General features: G+C 64.6%; 1 protein-coding gene across 2 annotated transcripts in view; it reads right to left on the bottom strand.

The window, feature by feature from the left end:
* Window positions 1-269: 269 nt before the first annotated feature.
* The window catches only part of BAHCC1 (BAH domain and coiled-coil containing 1), a gene marked incomplete at both ends in the record, with an annotated part of 53789 nt that continues 39445 nt past the window's right edge, over window positions 270-14613 (bottom strand). For both annotated transcript variants that reach the window (XM_082860270.1, XM_082860271.1), the window contains 17 exons: window positions 270-476; window positions 1090-1326; window positions 1490-2676; window positions 2783-2959; window positions 3108-3227; window positions 3965-4073; window positions 4199-4274; window positions 4375-4489; window positions 4574-4709; window positions 4796-4903; window positions 5131-5432; window positions 5532-5710; window positions 6473-6768; window positions 7618-7738; window positions 9940-10050; window positions 10685-10821; window positions 10960-11159. In XM_082860270.1, the coding sequence (XP_082716396.1) occupies window positions 270-476; window positions 1090-1326; window positions 1490-2676; window positions 2783-2959; window positions 3108-3227; window positions 3965-4073; window positions 4199-4274; window positions 4375-4489; window positions 4574-4709; window positions 4796-4903; window positions 5131-5432; window positions 5532-5710; window positions 6473-6768; window positions 7618-7738; window positions 9940-10050; window positions 10685-10821; window positions 10960-11159 (3818 nt within the window). The remainder of the gene's footprint in view (window positions 477-1089; window positions 1327-1489; window positions 2677-2782; window positions 2960-3107; window positions 3228-3964; window positions 4074-4198; window positions 4275-4374; window positions 4490-4573; window positions 4710-4795; window positions 4904-5130; window positions 5433-5531; window positions 5711-6472; window positions 6769-7617; window positions 7739-9939; window positions 10051-10684; window positions 10822-10959; window positions 11160-14613) is intronic.

The raw sequence follows: 14613 nt of genomic DNA, 5'->3' as shown, positions 1-14613 counted from the left end.
CCCAGTTGGGGCACAGCTGACCCTCCGCAGCAGACGGATGGAACTGGGTTCTGATGCCCAAAAGCTCTCTCTCCTTCCAGGGAAAATAATAAAAAAGCCTGGATCTTGCCTTGGTGGGTTTGCATATTTGCTCAGACCTGCCCCTCCGAGGTGTGGGCCAGCCTCCCGCTCGGAGGCATGGGGCTGGGTCCTCACGTCCTCACGTCCCTGTGGCTCTGGCACTGGGCATGGCGGGGCAGGTGGGTCACCTGCAGCCGGTCTGTGCAGGCTCAGCACAGGATGGGCACACCATCGGCCGTCACCAGGCGCCCGGTGGTGGGGTCGTAGGTGCCCGCCAGGTAGTAGAGGTCCCGCCGGTCCTGGCACTTGCGGCTCCGTGTCATCTGCTCATACTGCTCGCGCCCCACTACCTGGCACTTGTGGGAGATGGTCTGCACGTCGTTCTCATCCTCGTGGCAGGACTGGTACAGCGCGTTCTGCTGGGGAAGGGGGCGAGGAGCGCTCGGCGTCAGGTCTGGCCTTGGCCAGCGGACCCCACCTGACCCAGGACCCTCAGTTCTGGATAAGCTCTTAACTGTGTGGCCGGGGTCTGCGCCCGGACCCCCAGCAGGCTGGCAGAATTGGAGAAACACTTGTTTCTGCACCGTCTGCAAACATGGTTCTCAGGGAAGACTGGAGAGTGAGCTGGGGGCATTTTCTGTCTTGGGTTGACCTTGGGAGGCAGGGATCAGCAGGCCCGTGGTGGGGGACATGGGCTGCTGAGGGCAGGTGCTACAGGCTGCTGTGGGCCACAGCCCCCCACAAGGTGAAACTGTCACCCATTGCGTGGGGAGCCACAAAGGCCCAGCTGGGGAGGGATCCAGGTGGCCTGGCTCTGGGGCCTGAGTCCTCAGCTGTGTTACTCTCTGTGGGGCCCACGGCACCCTTGGGCCGGGAGGCCTTGAGGTGTGGGAACCGGGGGCGAGGGATGTCCATAGATGACCACTCCCCTTCTGGCTGCTGGTGCCAGTTGCTGAGATACCCCTTCCCAGGCCCCCCACTCTGAGCCTGCCCATACCCCCGGACCCCCTGCCCCACCCCGGTCCCCACCTTCCCGTCGCTCTGCCGCTTCCCCAGCTTGGTCTCCTCTGGGTGGTAGAACCACTTGACCTTCACCACCATGTTGCTGCCCCACGACTCCCACATGCTCTCAATGCGGCCGATGTAGGGCAGGTTGGGCCGCCCAGCTGACAGGAAGACGGCACAGTCCCCGATGCGAAGCGTCTCCTTGCCCCGGACGATGGCCTTGTAGAACAGCTTCCTGGCCTTCCCCTTCATGCCGCGTCTCTGTAGGAGACAGCCAGGGGCAGAGGGCAGTGAGGACAGGAGCCTCGGGGACAGGCGGCGGGCAGGGGACACAGGACAGAATGACAGAGACAGACGCAGGGAGCGTGTAGGAGAGACAGATGGTGTGTCTTGTGTGTAAGTGTGCATGGTCGGGCCCACCTACCTGTGTGGGGTTCCCCGACCACTTCCAGAGCTGCCGGGCAGGCAGGAAGGCTGAGATCTTTGGCCGGTTTTCCACGGAGGGCAGCCGCTGCCTCCGGGACAGCTCTTTGGCTTTGGAGAAGCTCAGGGCCTCCTTGCGCTTGAGCCTGGGTCTGCCACTGCTGGGGCCCGCGCCCACGCCCCCACCGGCCACCGTGGCCCTGGACAGGAAGCAGCGCTGGGCGTGCGGGTGTGGGCCAGCCCCCTTGGAGCGCAGGGCCTCGGGCTGGGCCAGGAGGGCGGGCACCGGGTGGGTGAGGCAGGTCTGCAGCAGCAGGGCTGGGTCCTCCTCGTCTGAGCTGTAGGAGGAGCCCTCGTCATCCGAGGAGCAGAGGCTGGAGGTGGACAGGGAGCCAGAGGAGGAGGAGGTGGATGAGCCCGAGGAGGAGGAGGACACAGAAAGGCGGGCGAGGAAGCGGGAGGGCACGCCGGGGGCCAGGCCAGGCCCATCCTCCTCCTCGTCCGAGTAGGAGCTGTGGCAGTCACTGTCGCAGGGCAGCGGGTACTCGGCCTGGCCTGCGAACTTGCGCAGCGCCAGCCCCATGGGCAGCGGGTGGACAGGCGACCGCCCCTTCCTGTCCTTGCCCACAAGGGCCGGGTGCCCATAGCTGGGGCCGGGCAGGGGCCTCCCTGGCCTGGGCCCCACATCCTTGTCACCCGCGTGCAGCGCCTTGCAGTTCTTGCTCTTGGGGGAGGTCACGCCCTCATGGTCCAGCTTGACCAGGAACTCGCCGCCCGCCCGCCGCCGCCCGCCCTTCTCGGCCTCTGCCCGCTCGGCCTTCTTGGCCCGCAGCAGCTTGTGGGCACCCCCGGGCAGGCCGGGCCCGGCCCCACCGACAAAGGGAGCGTAGGAGCTGGCCAGGCTGCTGAAGGAGTCGGCGCGGAAGCCGTTGCCAAACACGGGAGCAGCCACGCTGTGGACGGGGAAGAGCGCCTCGCGGGCCCGCAGCTTCCTGGCGCTGCCGTTGAGTTGGAAGAGGTTCTGCAGCACGCCCGGCCCCTTGCCACCTGCTGCGGCCGTGGCCACCGCCTTCCGCTTGGTCTGCGCCACCGCGGACCAGCTCAGCAACGGGCTGCCCCGGTGGCCCAGGAAGTGGTCTGAGGCCCCCGCGGAGGGCTTGGTACCAGAGGCCAGGAGCTCCGCTTTGCCTGGGGAGAGGCCAGGGAGAGTCAGAGGAACTACCTGCCCGCCCCTTCTGGCCCCCCACTCCTGAGGGTGCCTCCCCACCCGAGGTCCCCGCAGTCCCGCGAGTACCAGCTTTGTCTTTGCCTGCGGATTTCTTCCCGGGGGTCTTTGAGGCTTCAGGGCCATCGTGTGCCTTGGGAGACAGGCTGGGCGCGGCGGCCTCACCAGGCGGGGGCGCCTCGCAGGAAGATTTCTTGGTCCTTCGGCAGCCGCCGGACACCAGCAGGGCTGGCGAGGGCTCTGTGCCTGCAGAGTGGACCAGTGGCCTCAGCGCCGTGCTGCCAGGGTGACCGCCTCCCCTTGCTCCCTCCTTGGGAGACTATCAGCCCGACTCCAGCCATAGGGGCCGACCCAGAAAGGTAAGGACCCCACGCTGGAGGGCCCTGGGGCTCACACTGGATCTTGAAGTCCGGAGGCAGCAGCCTGATGTTGGAGACAGCAATGTGGCCGGTGTCCCCATCGTCAAACTCCACCACCACGGAGTCCAGGTCGTCTTCCTCATCACTGGAGGCGCCTGGAGACAGGGCCCACCTGAGCACAGGGCCCTCTGCTCGGGGCCCACGGGGTTCTCCCTGGTGGCCGGGTGGCCGGGACGGGAGGATGACAGGATGGGCTCCGTAGCGCCTGACAGATGATGCTGGGATATTCTGCTCCCTGATCACATTTGACCTTGGAGCTGCCATGGCAGCTGGGAGCAGCCTGCCTCCCCTCCACCTCCTGGAGTGCGGCCGGAGAGGCAATATTACCGCCATCCATCACCCGCATCCCAGGGCACACTCACAGGGACGTGGGGCCCCGACCTCCCCCTACGCACACGCGCATGTGTGCAAACACATGCCTGGTTGAGGCCTGCCCGCCCCCCTGCCCCTGCACCTGTCAGACCACAGGGTCCCCACGTCCTGTGCCTGGGGGAGGGGGCAGAAGGATTTACCCCAGGAAAGCTGGTGCCCAGGTGACCAGTTTATAACCCCCAGGTCTGGGGCTCTGGGGCCCCTTCTCTGCTAGGCCTTCTGGACAGCCAGAGGCTCCACCCTGTCCTCACCCCAGGTCCCCCCTCGCCTTTTCCTGGCGACCAGGGAGCTGATGTTATCATCTGCTCTGTCTGACCCGCTCCAGCTTGGGAAGCAGGGCTGGCGGGAGGCCCTCCTTGAGAGACAGGGTCTCCTCCCTGGCACTCGGGTCTCTCATCTTCAGCTTCGCCTAAGGGGAGGGGCTGATGGGCCTCCCTGGGGGTCCTTGGGCGGGGCTTACCTCGCACTACGCTGCCTGGGTACAGGCAGCGGGACTTCTGGCTCCAGTAGGCACAGACCCTCGTGCCGGGCGGGAGGTACCTGCTGGACCGTGGCCGGACATCAAGAACCTGCGGGACCAGTGGGGGCGGCGGCTGTGAGTGGGCGAGGCTGGCCAAGGGGTGCCCGGGAGGGGCTGGGCGCAGCCAGGTCCACCTCCCTGGGGTGGTGAGCCGAGCGGGGGCTGTCCCCTCACCGCCTCCTGCAGCAGCTGCTCCAGTGAGTAGATCCGCTGCCGGTTGCCTCTCTCACCCTCGATGACGATGCTGTAGCTGAGGGGCATGGGTGGGGGAGCATGAGACAGGCCTGCGCATCCACCACCTCCCGCTCAGGCCTCAGCCCACATCCCTCCCGCGCACGCCCAGGCCTTACATGTCGGGGGGCTGCAGGGTCCTGACGCTGCCCGCGTATAGCAGACTGTCCTCTTTGGGGATGAGCACGGGCAGCCCGTCCTGTAGGTCCTCCTTGTGGATGGTGCATGAGCGTGCTGGGGAGATGGGGGTGTCAGCACCTGGCCCCCCTCCGCCCACTGCTGGCCCCAGACGCTCGGCATCCCCTCCTGGCCGCTCACCCAAGGCGGCGCTCTGTTCGGCGCTCAGGGGGCCCCTGGCCTCCTCCTCCTCTGAGAGGCTGCTGCTGTCTTCAAATTCAAAGTCGTCCTCCACTGCGAAGCTCTCCAGCAGCCGGCTCACCGCCCGGCCCTTGCCCTGGGGGGTCAGAAGTGTCAGCTCTCTTGGGAGGGGCAGGAGATATCAGGGCTGGCTGGGTCCCAAGGTCGGGGTGGGGATGTTACCTGTTTGCCGGCAGCCTTGGTTTTCACCTTGCCCGCTTTCCTGCCCCTCCCCAGGATGGCCTTGGCGTTGCGGGGCGACAGGGCGATGGACAGGGCCCCGTTCTTCCGCTGTCGGAGGGGAGGGGCTGAGGTGAGGGTGGCACCAGCCTTCCTGCCCCCAGCCTGACCATGGTGTGACTCAGGCCGACCCTGAGTGTGACCCTGAATAGGAGTCCCAGAGTGTGACTTGGTGTAGCAAGTGGAGAGAAAGAGTGGAGTAAATGTCCCCGAAGGCCCTTCACATCTGGCACCCACCCTGCTGGGCCCAGGACCCTGGGGTGCCCACTGGCCCTCACCCGCAGCCCTGGCTGGAGCACCGTGCTCTTGCGCGTAGCTCTCTTGAGGCGCTCACTGGCCAGCCTGCTGCCCTCCTCGTGGCAGGTGAAGGCCCGGGTGGGGCTGCAGAGGGCTTCCCTGCCGGGTGTGGCCCCCGGCTCTGCCCGCAGGCTGCCCTTGGCCTTGCCCTTGGCTTTCTTCTTGCCAGGCCCACCTGGGGGCCTGCGTCCTGGGGCCCGCTCCAGCTTGCCGCCCACCTTGGCCTTCACCGTCCTCCTCTTGACCTTGACCTCACTCTCGGGGCTGGACAGGCGGCAGGCCCCTGGGGAGGGAGGGAGGGAAGCCGTCGCAGGAGCCCCAGCTGCCTGCTGGGGCCCTCGTCGGCCAGGCCTGCCCCAGCCCGCCCTCACCCCCTGGGTACCTAGCAAGCCCTGCCTCTCCTTCTTCTTCTTGGCCTTCTGGTTGGCCTCCATCTTGACCACAGAGGAGGGCGAGGGCCCCAGCACGGCCACGCGGGCCCCAGCGTGCAGTGCCAGCCCGGTGTCCTTGGGAGGTGCCTCTGTTTCCAACAGACCCTCGCAGTTTTCACTGTCCGAGCCGCTGCCTGGGGAGAGGCGGGTGGTCCAGGTGATTTGGCACCAGAGCAGTGCCATTTTGGGGTGGGTTCGGGGGGGCGGATGTGTTGGGGGCTGAGTGGAGCCCGTCACTGTCATCCCGGGGCTGCTTCGAGGGCAGGCACCTGGGCCAGGTGTCCAGGTGAGGGTGTTTGGACCAGAAAGGAGAAGGGGCTGCCTCTCTGACCTCCCTTTTTCTGCCTCAGTTTTCCTTTCTTATGCGCTGGGCAGTGGAGCACCCGCCTTGCAGGGCTGGGGACCCCCTTCCCCAGGGCAGCCCCTTCCCCTCCCTCGTCCCCCTGCCAGATGCCCTCCTGTTTCCTGCTTCCTCTTCCCTCCCTTTGTTCTTTCTCAGGCGGGACCTGGGGGAGGGGGCAGGGGCTGGCAGGGAGGAAGCATCTATTTTTCCAGGCTCCTGTTTCTGGACATGTGTGTTTGCTGGGGGCCAGATAACCCCTCCAGGTCACCGGGCCGGACGCTGCACGAAGGCAGGCTGGAGCAGGCAGAAGGGCTATTTTTAGCCCCTCTTTCCAGGATGCATCCAGCAGCCTCTTTTCTCCCTGTGGCCCCCCCCCGTGTGGGGGTGGGGCACGGAGAACCCATCCTGGGCCAGTGAGAGCTTCTCCCTGTGTCCGGCATACGCAATGAGCCCTGACCAGGCTCTGATGGCTGTCCCAGCTCCCGCCCACCCACTCCCCCAGCCTCCAGTGACCGTGGAGGTCCTGGCTGTGCAGCTCAGACCGACAACTTGCCTGCCTCATGTGTTGTGGCCGCTGCCGGCTGCGCTGGGAACTTAGGTGTCTCCCTGCCAGCAACACCACCATCTGGCTGTGGGTGCCGGGCTGCCCCAGACACCTTGGCGCTCTTGGCTCGTGACAGCTTCTTCCGGATGCGACCCCCTGGGGTGGCCTCCTTCCGCCGGAAGGGGCTGAGGCTGGTGGGCAGCCCCTTGCTCTTGACCTTCGGCTTCAGCTGGGCCACCTTGTGGGCCACTGCAGATGCCAGGTCGCCCTGACCGCTGCTCTTCTTGCACCGAACCTTCTCCTGTAGTAAACGGGCAGGTGGAGGCTGCAGTCACCGGGTCCCCCGCCCTGAGCCACGGCCCTGCGGCCTTCGGCCTCCCCTCTGCCAGCACTGGGCCTGGAAGGTGATACTTCGCTGGCCTTGCCCTCCAAAATGCCCGAGAGGGAATCTGGCCCCGGGGCACAGGGCCTGCCCACTGGAGCATAAGCTTGTGCCTGTCCTGTCCCCCATGGCACAGCCTCCCCGGACGGCCCAGCCTACTCAGCTTGGCGGAGGGAGGCCAAGGGCCCAGGTGTTTGTCATGTCCTAGAGAGAGGGACCAGCCTCCTGCTCCGGGAGGGACAGGCAAAGTGACAACAGACTCAGACCCACCTCTCACCTGTCCCTCCCAGGACCCTAGAATAGGTGAGGGGTGGGAGGCACCCACTGTACTGAGAAGGAATGGGGTGCTGGCACCCCTGGGGAAGCCTGTCCCAAGAGAGGGGCAGTGCCCTCGGTCCACCCACTACACCAGGTATGCACCTGACATGGTGGACATCGTGAGCCCTCCCTCCTGAAAAGTCTTCCTGTGACCTGGGATAACTGTGTGTTGCTTTACTCCCGCTGGAGTGAGCAGAGGAAAGGGAGGGGTCGTGGAGCATAACCAGCCCCGGGTCACACCTGCAGCCTCACAGGCTCGCCTCTGTGTGACGCACACGAAGCTCGCCGGACCTTGTCTGCTCATCTGAGCAGTGGGGCCCCAGCCGGATGGTGACACGGGCAGGGCGGGGTGGCAGTGTTTGGCCTGGGGCTGGTCTACCGCCTGCCCCCTGTCCTGTCCATCTGACATCCTGCACCCGGGCTTGAGGGTGAGGCTGCTGTGGGACTCACCGCAGATGCGGGTTGCAGGCCCACGTAGGTGCCCTTCTCCAGCCGGCCTCGCTTCTTCGAGGGCTCATCATCGCCGCCCCGCAGCTCGGTGCACAGCAGGCTCAGGCTGGACCGCACTGCCCTGGGAGCACGGGGGGCGCGGGTCACACCTGGGCACCTGGGCCTTGTCCCCGAGACAGTCCCTGTGGCAGCAGCCAGGGCACCACGGTGGGTCGTGTGGTGCAGCTGCATGTCTGGGAGACCCACTTGCCCCTGTAAGGGCCCTGCTTCTTTCCTGGCCAAGGCTGTGCCCCTGGGCCAGTCTCCTCTAAGCACACAGAGCTGCTGGGAGGCCAGGGGGGCCAAGCCAGTGCTGAGCCCCCCGGCCCCCGCTACCTAGCTAGCCCCCTCTGCCCACTGACTGGGGAGGGGCAGCCCACTGCTCGGGGGCCAGGGCTCTGTGGCCAGCTGGGCCAATGTGTGACCTGGGCTGTGGCCTCAGTCTGTCTACCTGGAAAATGGGGATGCTTTAAATTGTGCCTCTGTGCAAGGCTGGGGTGGGATCATGCTGGCCTTTGCACTCACTGAGGTAACTTAGTGAGTGCAAAGGCCAGCAGCTACCTCAGTTAGGAACAAAAAGGGCATCAGGAGAGGCCCCTGAGAAAGGGATCCACCCCGAGCATCTTTGCCACTGCCAGGAAGAGGATGTGGGGGACAGCGGCCAGAGAAACTCGTGCCCAGGCTCTGCCTCCTAGCCCCCAGGGACCCCTAGTGCTGGGCTCAGACCCCTCAGAGCTTTGTCCCCTGCCCTCAGTTCTCCGTCTCAAAGGAGAAACTCTGCACCGCCCCCACCCCCAGCTCCCAGATGGGGCCCTGGAAGCTGCTGACTCTGAGCCTGTTTCCCTGTGTCCCACAGGTGTGAGGCTGGGAGCTTGGCTGCCTGTCCTTTGCCAGACAGGGGCTGGGGGCTAGGCCTCTCACCTACTCCCTCCCTTACCCACATAGCATTAATGAAAATGAGTCACAGATGGAGGCTGAGGGCCCTGGCCCGGCCCTGGCCTTGTGCGGCCAGACGTCAACTTTTACCTTCCTGCCCAGAGAGGCCAGGCAGGAAGCCGGCCCGGAACCATGCTTGGCCCCCGGGCCTCGGCCCTCCCACTTCCTGCCTGGGCCCAACTGTCAGCAGCTACTGAAGGGCAGGGGCCCCCCAGAGGGATGGAGAGTGGGCAGGAGCCTGAGATGGGGAGAGGGCGGGAGGGAACCCCGATCCTTAGGAAGGGAGGGCCCTGGCCTTGGCTTCCTTCCTCGTCCAGCCAGGGCCTGTTTTCTCAGGTCAGTGGAGAAAGTGGCCACAATGCAAGCACCAGGATGGGGCTTCCAAGGTCAGGCAGGGGCTTGGCGCCAGGCGGGCTCGAGCAAAGCATGGGGCAGCTTCGCCAGGGGCTCCCCAACAGGGCCCCCTGCCAGGCCCTGGTCTTAGCCAGCAGCCCCTACAGTTCTGGCTGGTCCTCAAAGGGAGGCCCCTGGAGCCCCCGCCGGGTGACACCTGGGCAGGGCGGAGGGACAGCCTGGGGAGGCCCCCCAGCCATATGGTGCATCCCCTCCTCGTCCGCAGCAGCCTACGCGAACTCCCCTCCCTGTAACCTTCTCCGCGTTTGCTAATGTTTTGTGACATAAAGCCCTGAGATTAATTTTTTGCCTCTGTCTTAATTGAAGGAACCATTTAGTGCCGATTTAACTATTATTACCAAATCATCAGGATTGATGCAGTGCGCACACGCCACGCCAATCGTGTTTCGAGGAGCTCGAGAATTTATGCAAATGGGCCTGCCGGGAGAGGCAATTTGTAGCCGAGAAGGACAATTATACCAGGCCCGGGAGTGCGCCAATGACTGCACCGGGCGGGTAATGGATAATAACCGCGCGCCGGCAGCCGTGCGCAGCACCGCAGCGTGACCAACGACTCTATACGGTGCAGATAAAGAGGCTTTTACGCAACGCCGCCTCGCACTCGTGGGGCCGGGCTGGGGCTGGGGCCTGGCAGGAAGGATGCCACGGCCCCAGCCGGCCACGGCCAGGTGCGTGGAGCTGGTGCGGCCATGCCCCAGGCCCAGGGGGAGGGGCTTGTCTGCTACGGGCTCAGTGCCCCAGACGCTCCCCACCGCGGCTGGCCCGGGGTTCTGGATCTTCAGGAGAAGCTGTGACGGAGGCCCAGCGGCCACGGAAGCCAGAGAGGAGCCCAGCCCCCACTGCCCGGGCCTCAAGGGCACCTGGGCCAGCCCAGCGCCACTGAGTAACCTCCGGCCCCACGCACCCCACGGGGCCCATGCATGCAAGACTCACTTGACTTTCTTGCCTTCGCTGGGTCGCAGGGCAGGCAGCAAGCTGGAGTATTTGCGCTTCCGTGGCCGGCCGGGCCCTCGCCTGGCAGGGCTCCGCGAGCTCTCGTCTCTCCTGGGAGCCACAGGAGGGGTGGTCAGAGGCTGACGCCTGTCCTGGCTCCCTGACAGGGGTCCAGGAGAGGGCAATACCCTTGGGGGCTGTGGCGGGGGGCGGGCCCTCCCAAGATTTGGCGGGAGCCTGGTCCCCAAACGGAGGGCAAGGCTGAGCCAGCGTCCCCGCTGCCCCCACCATCCCTGCTTCCCAGTTTCAGCCGTCCTGCACACTCCAGTCAGGTGAGCTCCCCGCACTGCTACGGCAACTTTAGGGGCTCCCTCCGCCCTCCCACACCCCAATCCTGCCCCGGCCTCCCAGCCCCCTCTCAGACACCACTATTCTCACCCTTTGCCCCCCTATCATGAGGACCGGCCTCTGCCTCGCACCAGTCTCTGTTGGGTGGTCCTTCCACCGCTCCACTCTCCCTTGGTTTCTCCACTGAGTGAACGCCTCAACCTTCCACTACCTCTGGGGACCCTCCCAGGCCCCTACTTCTGGCCCAACTCATCCCAGCACACACAGGTTGACCTCTTCCCACAAGGCGGTGGCCCTGGGCTGGGCTGTGCCCACATCTGCCCCAGTGCCTGAACTGGGGGTGTTTCCACAAGCCACGCTCCAGCCCTCCCCACCCCACTGCCAGCCTGGGCCATACTCATGGTCATGCCTGCGCTGCAGCCTGGCCAGCTCCCGCTGCTTCTCCTTGTAGCGCCTCTGCAACTCCGCCAGCTGCACGCGCATCTCTACCTCCTGTGTGTCCAGCCGGTCGATGGCAGCCTTCAGTGGGCATACCTAGTAGGCAGGGGCACAGGGGCCTGTGAGCCCAGCTAGGGGACCAAGATGGGGTGGGTAGGTGGCCAGCCTGGGCACTCGAGGCCTCCCCCAGGTCACGGCACTGGGCAATGGGGGCGACCAGGGCCCCCCACTCACAGGCTTGGTCTTGGGGGTCCAGGTGTCCTTGCGCTGCAGGATCTGCATACGGGGGGTGAGCGTGGGAGCCCTGCAGGAGTCGGCAGTGGAGGGCTGGGCCAAGGAGGCGGGGCTGTCCAGGCCAGCAGCCTCTACCAGGGACCAGGCTGAGGCCAGCGTGGCCAGGCGCTGCAGGTTGAAGGCTAGCACATCCTCTTCCTCTGCAGGAGACATGAGGGTCAGTGTGTGTGCAAGAGGCTCCTGATGTCAGCCTGCATCTCAGCACAGCCCAGACTACTCCCTCCTACCCCATGTACCCACCCCCACCCCCAGATGCCCGGAGGCAGCCGGACTCCCTGAGACATGCAGAGTGAGGCGGCCTGGAACAATGAGATGGGCACCTAGCACTCGCCTCTGCTCTGGGTGGGAGAGATGTCACCCTTGGTTACTGTGGGCCAGGCCGGCTGGGATGGCAAGTCCTCAGGACAGAGCCCAAACCATTCAGGCACGTGGCTTGCTATGCTCGTAACAGAAACTGCCTTGCATTTTTGCCCTCTTCCAGATCCACGAAAACCCGGAGAGTCAGCCCTGGTGGGTGGGGAGGGATGGCCCAGTGCAGGGTCAGAGCCGAGCCAGTGGAGGGCAGTGTCCATCCAGGGGACAGGCCTGGAGTGGAGACTTGGGACTGAGCGCAACCATGGGGAGAGGGTGGTGGCAGAAATGGGGGTTGGGCATGCACAGGTGGGCTGATCGTACGAGGAGTTACAGCTGGGGAAGGAATCAGCCAGGATGAGCCCTGTGGGGTCAGACAGGGTGCCTAGAGCTGGAGGTGTCAGTGGGCAGTCGTGATTTCTAGAACACACAGCCAGCTCTGCCCTCTGAGGAGGCCTGAGAGCAGCAACACCCCAGTAGCAACGAGCACACCTAGCACCCTGAACTTGGCTTCTAAAATTCTCTAAGGAAGGGAACTGGGCTCCTTGGAGAAATGGCTGATTCCAGGGACTGGGACGTTCGGGGTGAGCTGGGAACACAGGAAGTTCTCAGAGGATGATCCAGCTGAAGGGGCCAAATCTGAGATAATTCAATCACCAAAATTAAATAGTGACAGTGACAAATTATAACAGATTGAAGCGAATAAAACTCCACAAGTCACACTGATACAGATAAATGAATCCAATGTTTGAAGGGGAAGGGGATATCACACCATTTCAAAGTCCCTCCCCACGAAATACTTAGTAACTACAAAAGGGGAAGTGCCCAGCCATAGCCTTGATGGAGTTATCACAGTGACCCACCCTCAGTAATGGGACAAAGCACAGGTGGACACCGGAAGTTCAACCCTCTGGACGCAGTGCTGGGTCAAGGCCAGAGGTGGGTTGCTGGGTCAAAGGTGCCCTGGGAAGGTGGGGGAGGCGCTGAGGGGGCTTTCTCCTCCCACCTCCAGCTGGGGCAGGGATATCTGCAAGCCCCATTTCAGCTAAAAGTTCCACAGGGTCTCCTCATCTCTTGGGGTCCCTGTGACTGCTAGGAAGCCCCTCTGTTCCTCCCTGAAGCCCCCCCACCCCGGCCCCCACTCCTCAGGCTAAGCCTGCTGAGACTGCAAAGTCCTGCAGGGTGAGCTCTGCGAGGGGATGGTGGGCTCGGGGAGATGGCGGGGGTGGTGGTGCTGCTGGGCTCTTCTCTGGCCTCCAAACAACCGGCCTTGCTCTCCAGTTCAGGGAGCTGTGCGGCAGACAATAACAGCCCCACCCCCAAGCCTCGGGGGTCTATAATCCCTGTCCCGGGAGAGATGTAGGGCTGGGCTGTCCAGGCAGATTGAGGGCTCCACAGGCACAGAAGAGGGCCAAGGCTTGGACTTCCCCCAACCAGCCAGGCCGGTAGAAGCTGTTGGGGCCAGGAGGTGGTGGGAGGAAGGGTGCAGGTCAGCAGGGAAGTTCAAAAGGGGGGTCTGGGATCTTGACTCACCTAAACCAGGTGGGTCACTCAGGAACAAGGGGCAACCATACTCCGGAAGGGACAGGGCCTGGCCTTCCCAAAATTCCAGGGTGGATGGGAAGCCCAGTGGGCACCATGCCCCCCAGTGGCCCCTCCAAATGCAGAGTGGAGCATTTTGGGTGTCTTGGGGATGGGCCCTTGCAGGCAGGCCCCAAGTGAATGGCCAGAGAAGTGTCTGACTCCCTCCCACCCCAGGGCTCCATCTGGGGCCTGAGTCCCTGCCCCCCTGCGATGGTGGTCCGTGGGCTGGGCAGCCTGCCCACTGAGCTCCCTGGACTTGAGCCCAGGTGGGGGATAAGCCAGGGTCCTGCGGCCAAGTCCTACTGGTGCGGGGTGTGAGGGCTCTGGACGCCCACATCAGTGAGGGTGGGGCTGGCCCCAGCCTGGGAGCAAAGAGCCCGGGACCTGAATACCAGCTCCACTCGGCCCGGCTATGGGAGTTGGGGGCCATGCCACCTTTCAGAACCTGGTTACCTCCTCACCCCCACTTCTCAGGGGCCACCACCTGGCCTTTCACCAGCTCTGCCTGGCCTGGGAGGTACTTCAGGGGGTCTCCTCTGGGAGGAGGGGGCAGGAGGCCCCGATGTCCCTCTGGATCTCTACCCCTCCCTCTCCCCTCTGTACCCTGGCCCGTTCCCGGCATGGTCTTCTCCCGCCTCCTCTGTCTGTGAGTCCTGCCTTTTGCTCAGAAAATGAACTGATTTCCTAAGTAATTTCAGGCAAAGCAGTCACTGAGCTTGTAGGGAACGGCTCTAGAGCTGAGAGGCTGCGCAGACAGGCCAAGTAACTGGGACAGAGGGAGGGTGGGGGCCTGGGAGCAGCAGGAGGGGAGGGTGAAGGCCTGAGGGCTCCAAGAGGGGAGGGCGGGGGTCTTGGGAGAAACAGGAGGGGAGGGGGGTGGTTTGGAGTTTCCAGAAGGGAAGGGTTGGGTGGAGACCCAGCAGTGGCAGCAGGGCCTGGCCTGGGCTGGCAGCTGCAATACCCACAATGGGACACACGTGGTCTACACGTGAGCATCCATTCAATGAACGGGCACGGGTCCAGCAGGCATTCACGTGCACAGACCGGTGGCCACACACATGGCGCCCGGCAGCCTGCTCGGTGCACCCGCACGCCAGCCACACTCGCTCGGTGGCTCTGGGCAGCAAGGCCCTGACTGGGGCAGCCCCGCCTCACGCTACAGCTCCAAGCGAGGCCCTCCCAGAGCTCCTGACCGGCAAGGGCTCCCCGGCTTACTCTCTTCAGCACAGTGGTGGCCCCTCTGGTCAGACAAGAGAGGAGGGACACAGAGACCTTCAGGGAAATTAACTTGACAAGAACCTTCCCGTAGCTCCACGCAGCACAAGAGGTGCTGGTGGCTGGCAGTGGGCAGTGGAGAGCTTCACGCGGTGGGAAAACGAGTGGGCCAGCTGAGGACTTCGTTGGGTTCTTTCTATAAGTATCAACGGGGCACAAAGCCTGGCTGGGGGTGCTCCCCCCACCGCCTGAGGGGTTCTGGCAGGGAGCGCCTGGGAGGGGTCCCTGTGGGGGACCTAAGTGCTAGAGAGGCCTAAGCAAACACCTGGCCCTTGGGCTCTGGTCCGAGTCAGGGCGGCACCAGCCCTGGGCTGGCACCCTGGGGACCTTGGGCAGGGTGCAGGGAGCCCAGGAGCATCTTGTCCCACAGGTCAGCCCCAAGGC

The sequence above is a fragment of the Leucopleurus acutus genome (assembly GCF_964270905.1).
Source record: "Leucopleurus acutus genome assembly, chromosome: 19".
NCBI lineage: Eukaryota > Metazoa > Chordata > Mammalia > Artiodactyla > Delphinidae > Leucopleurus > Leucopleurus acutus.
This window is presented reverse-complemented; position numbering and strand designations above follow the sequence as displayed.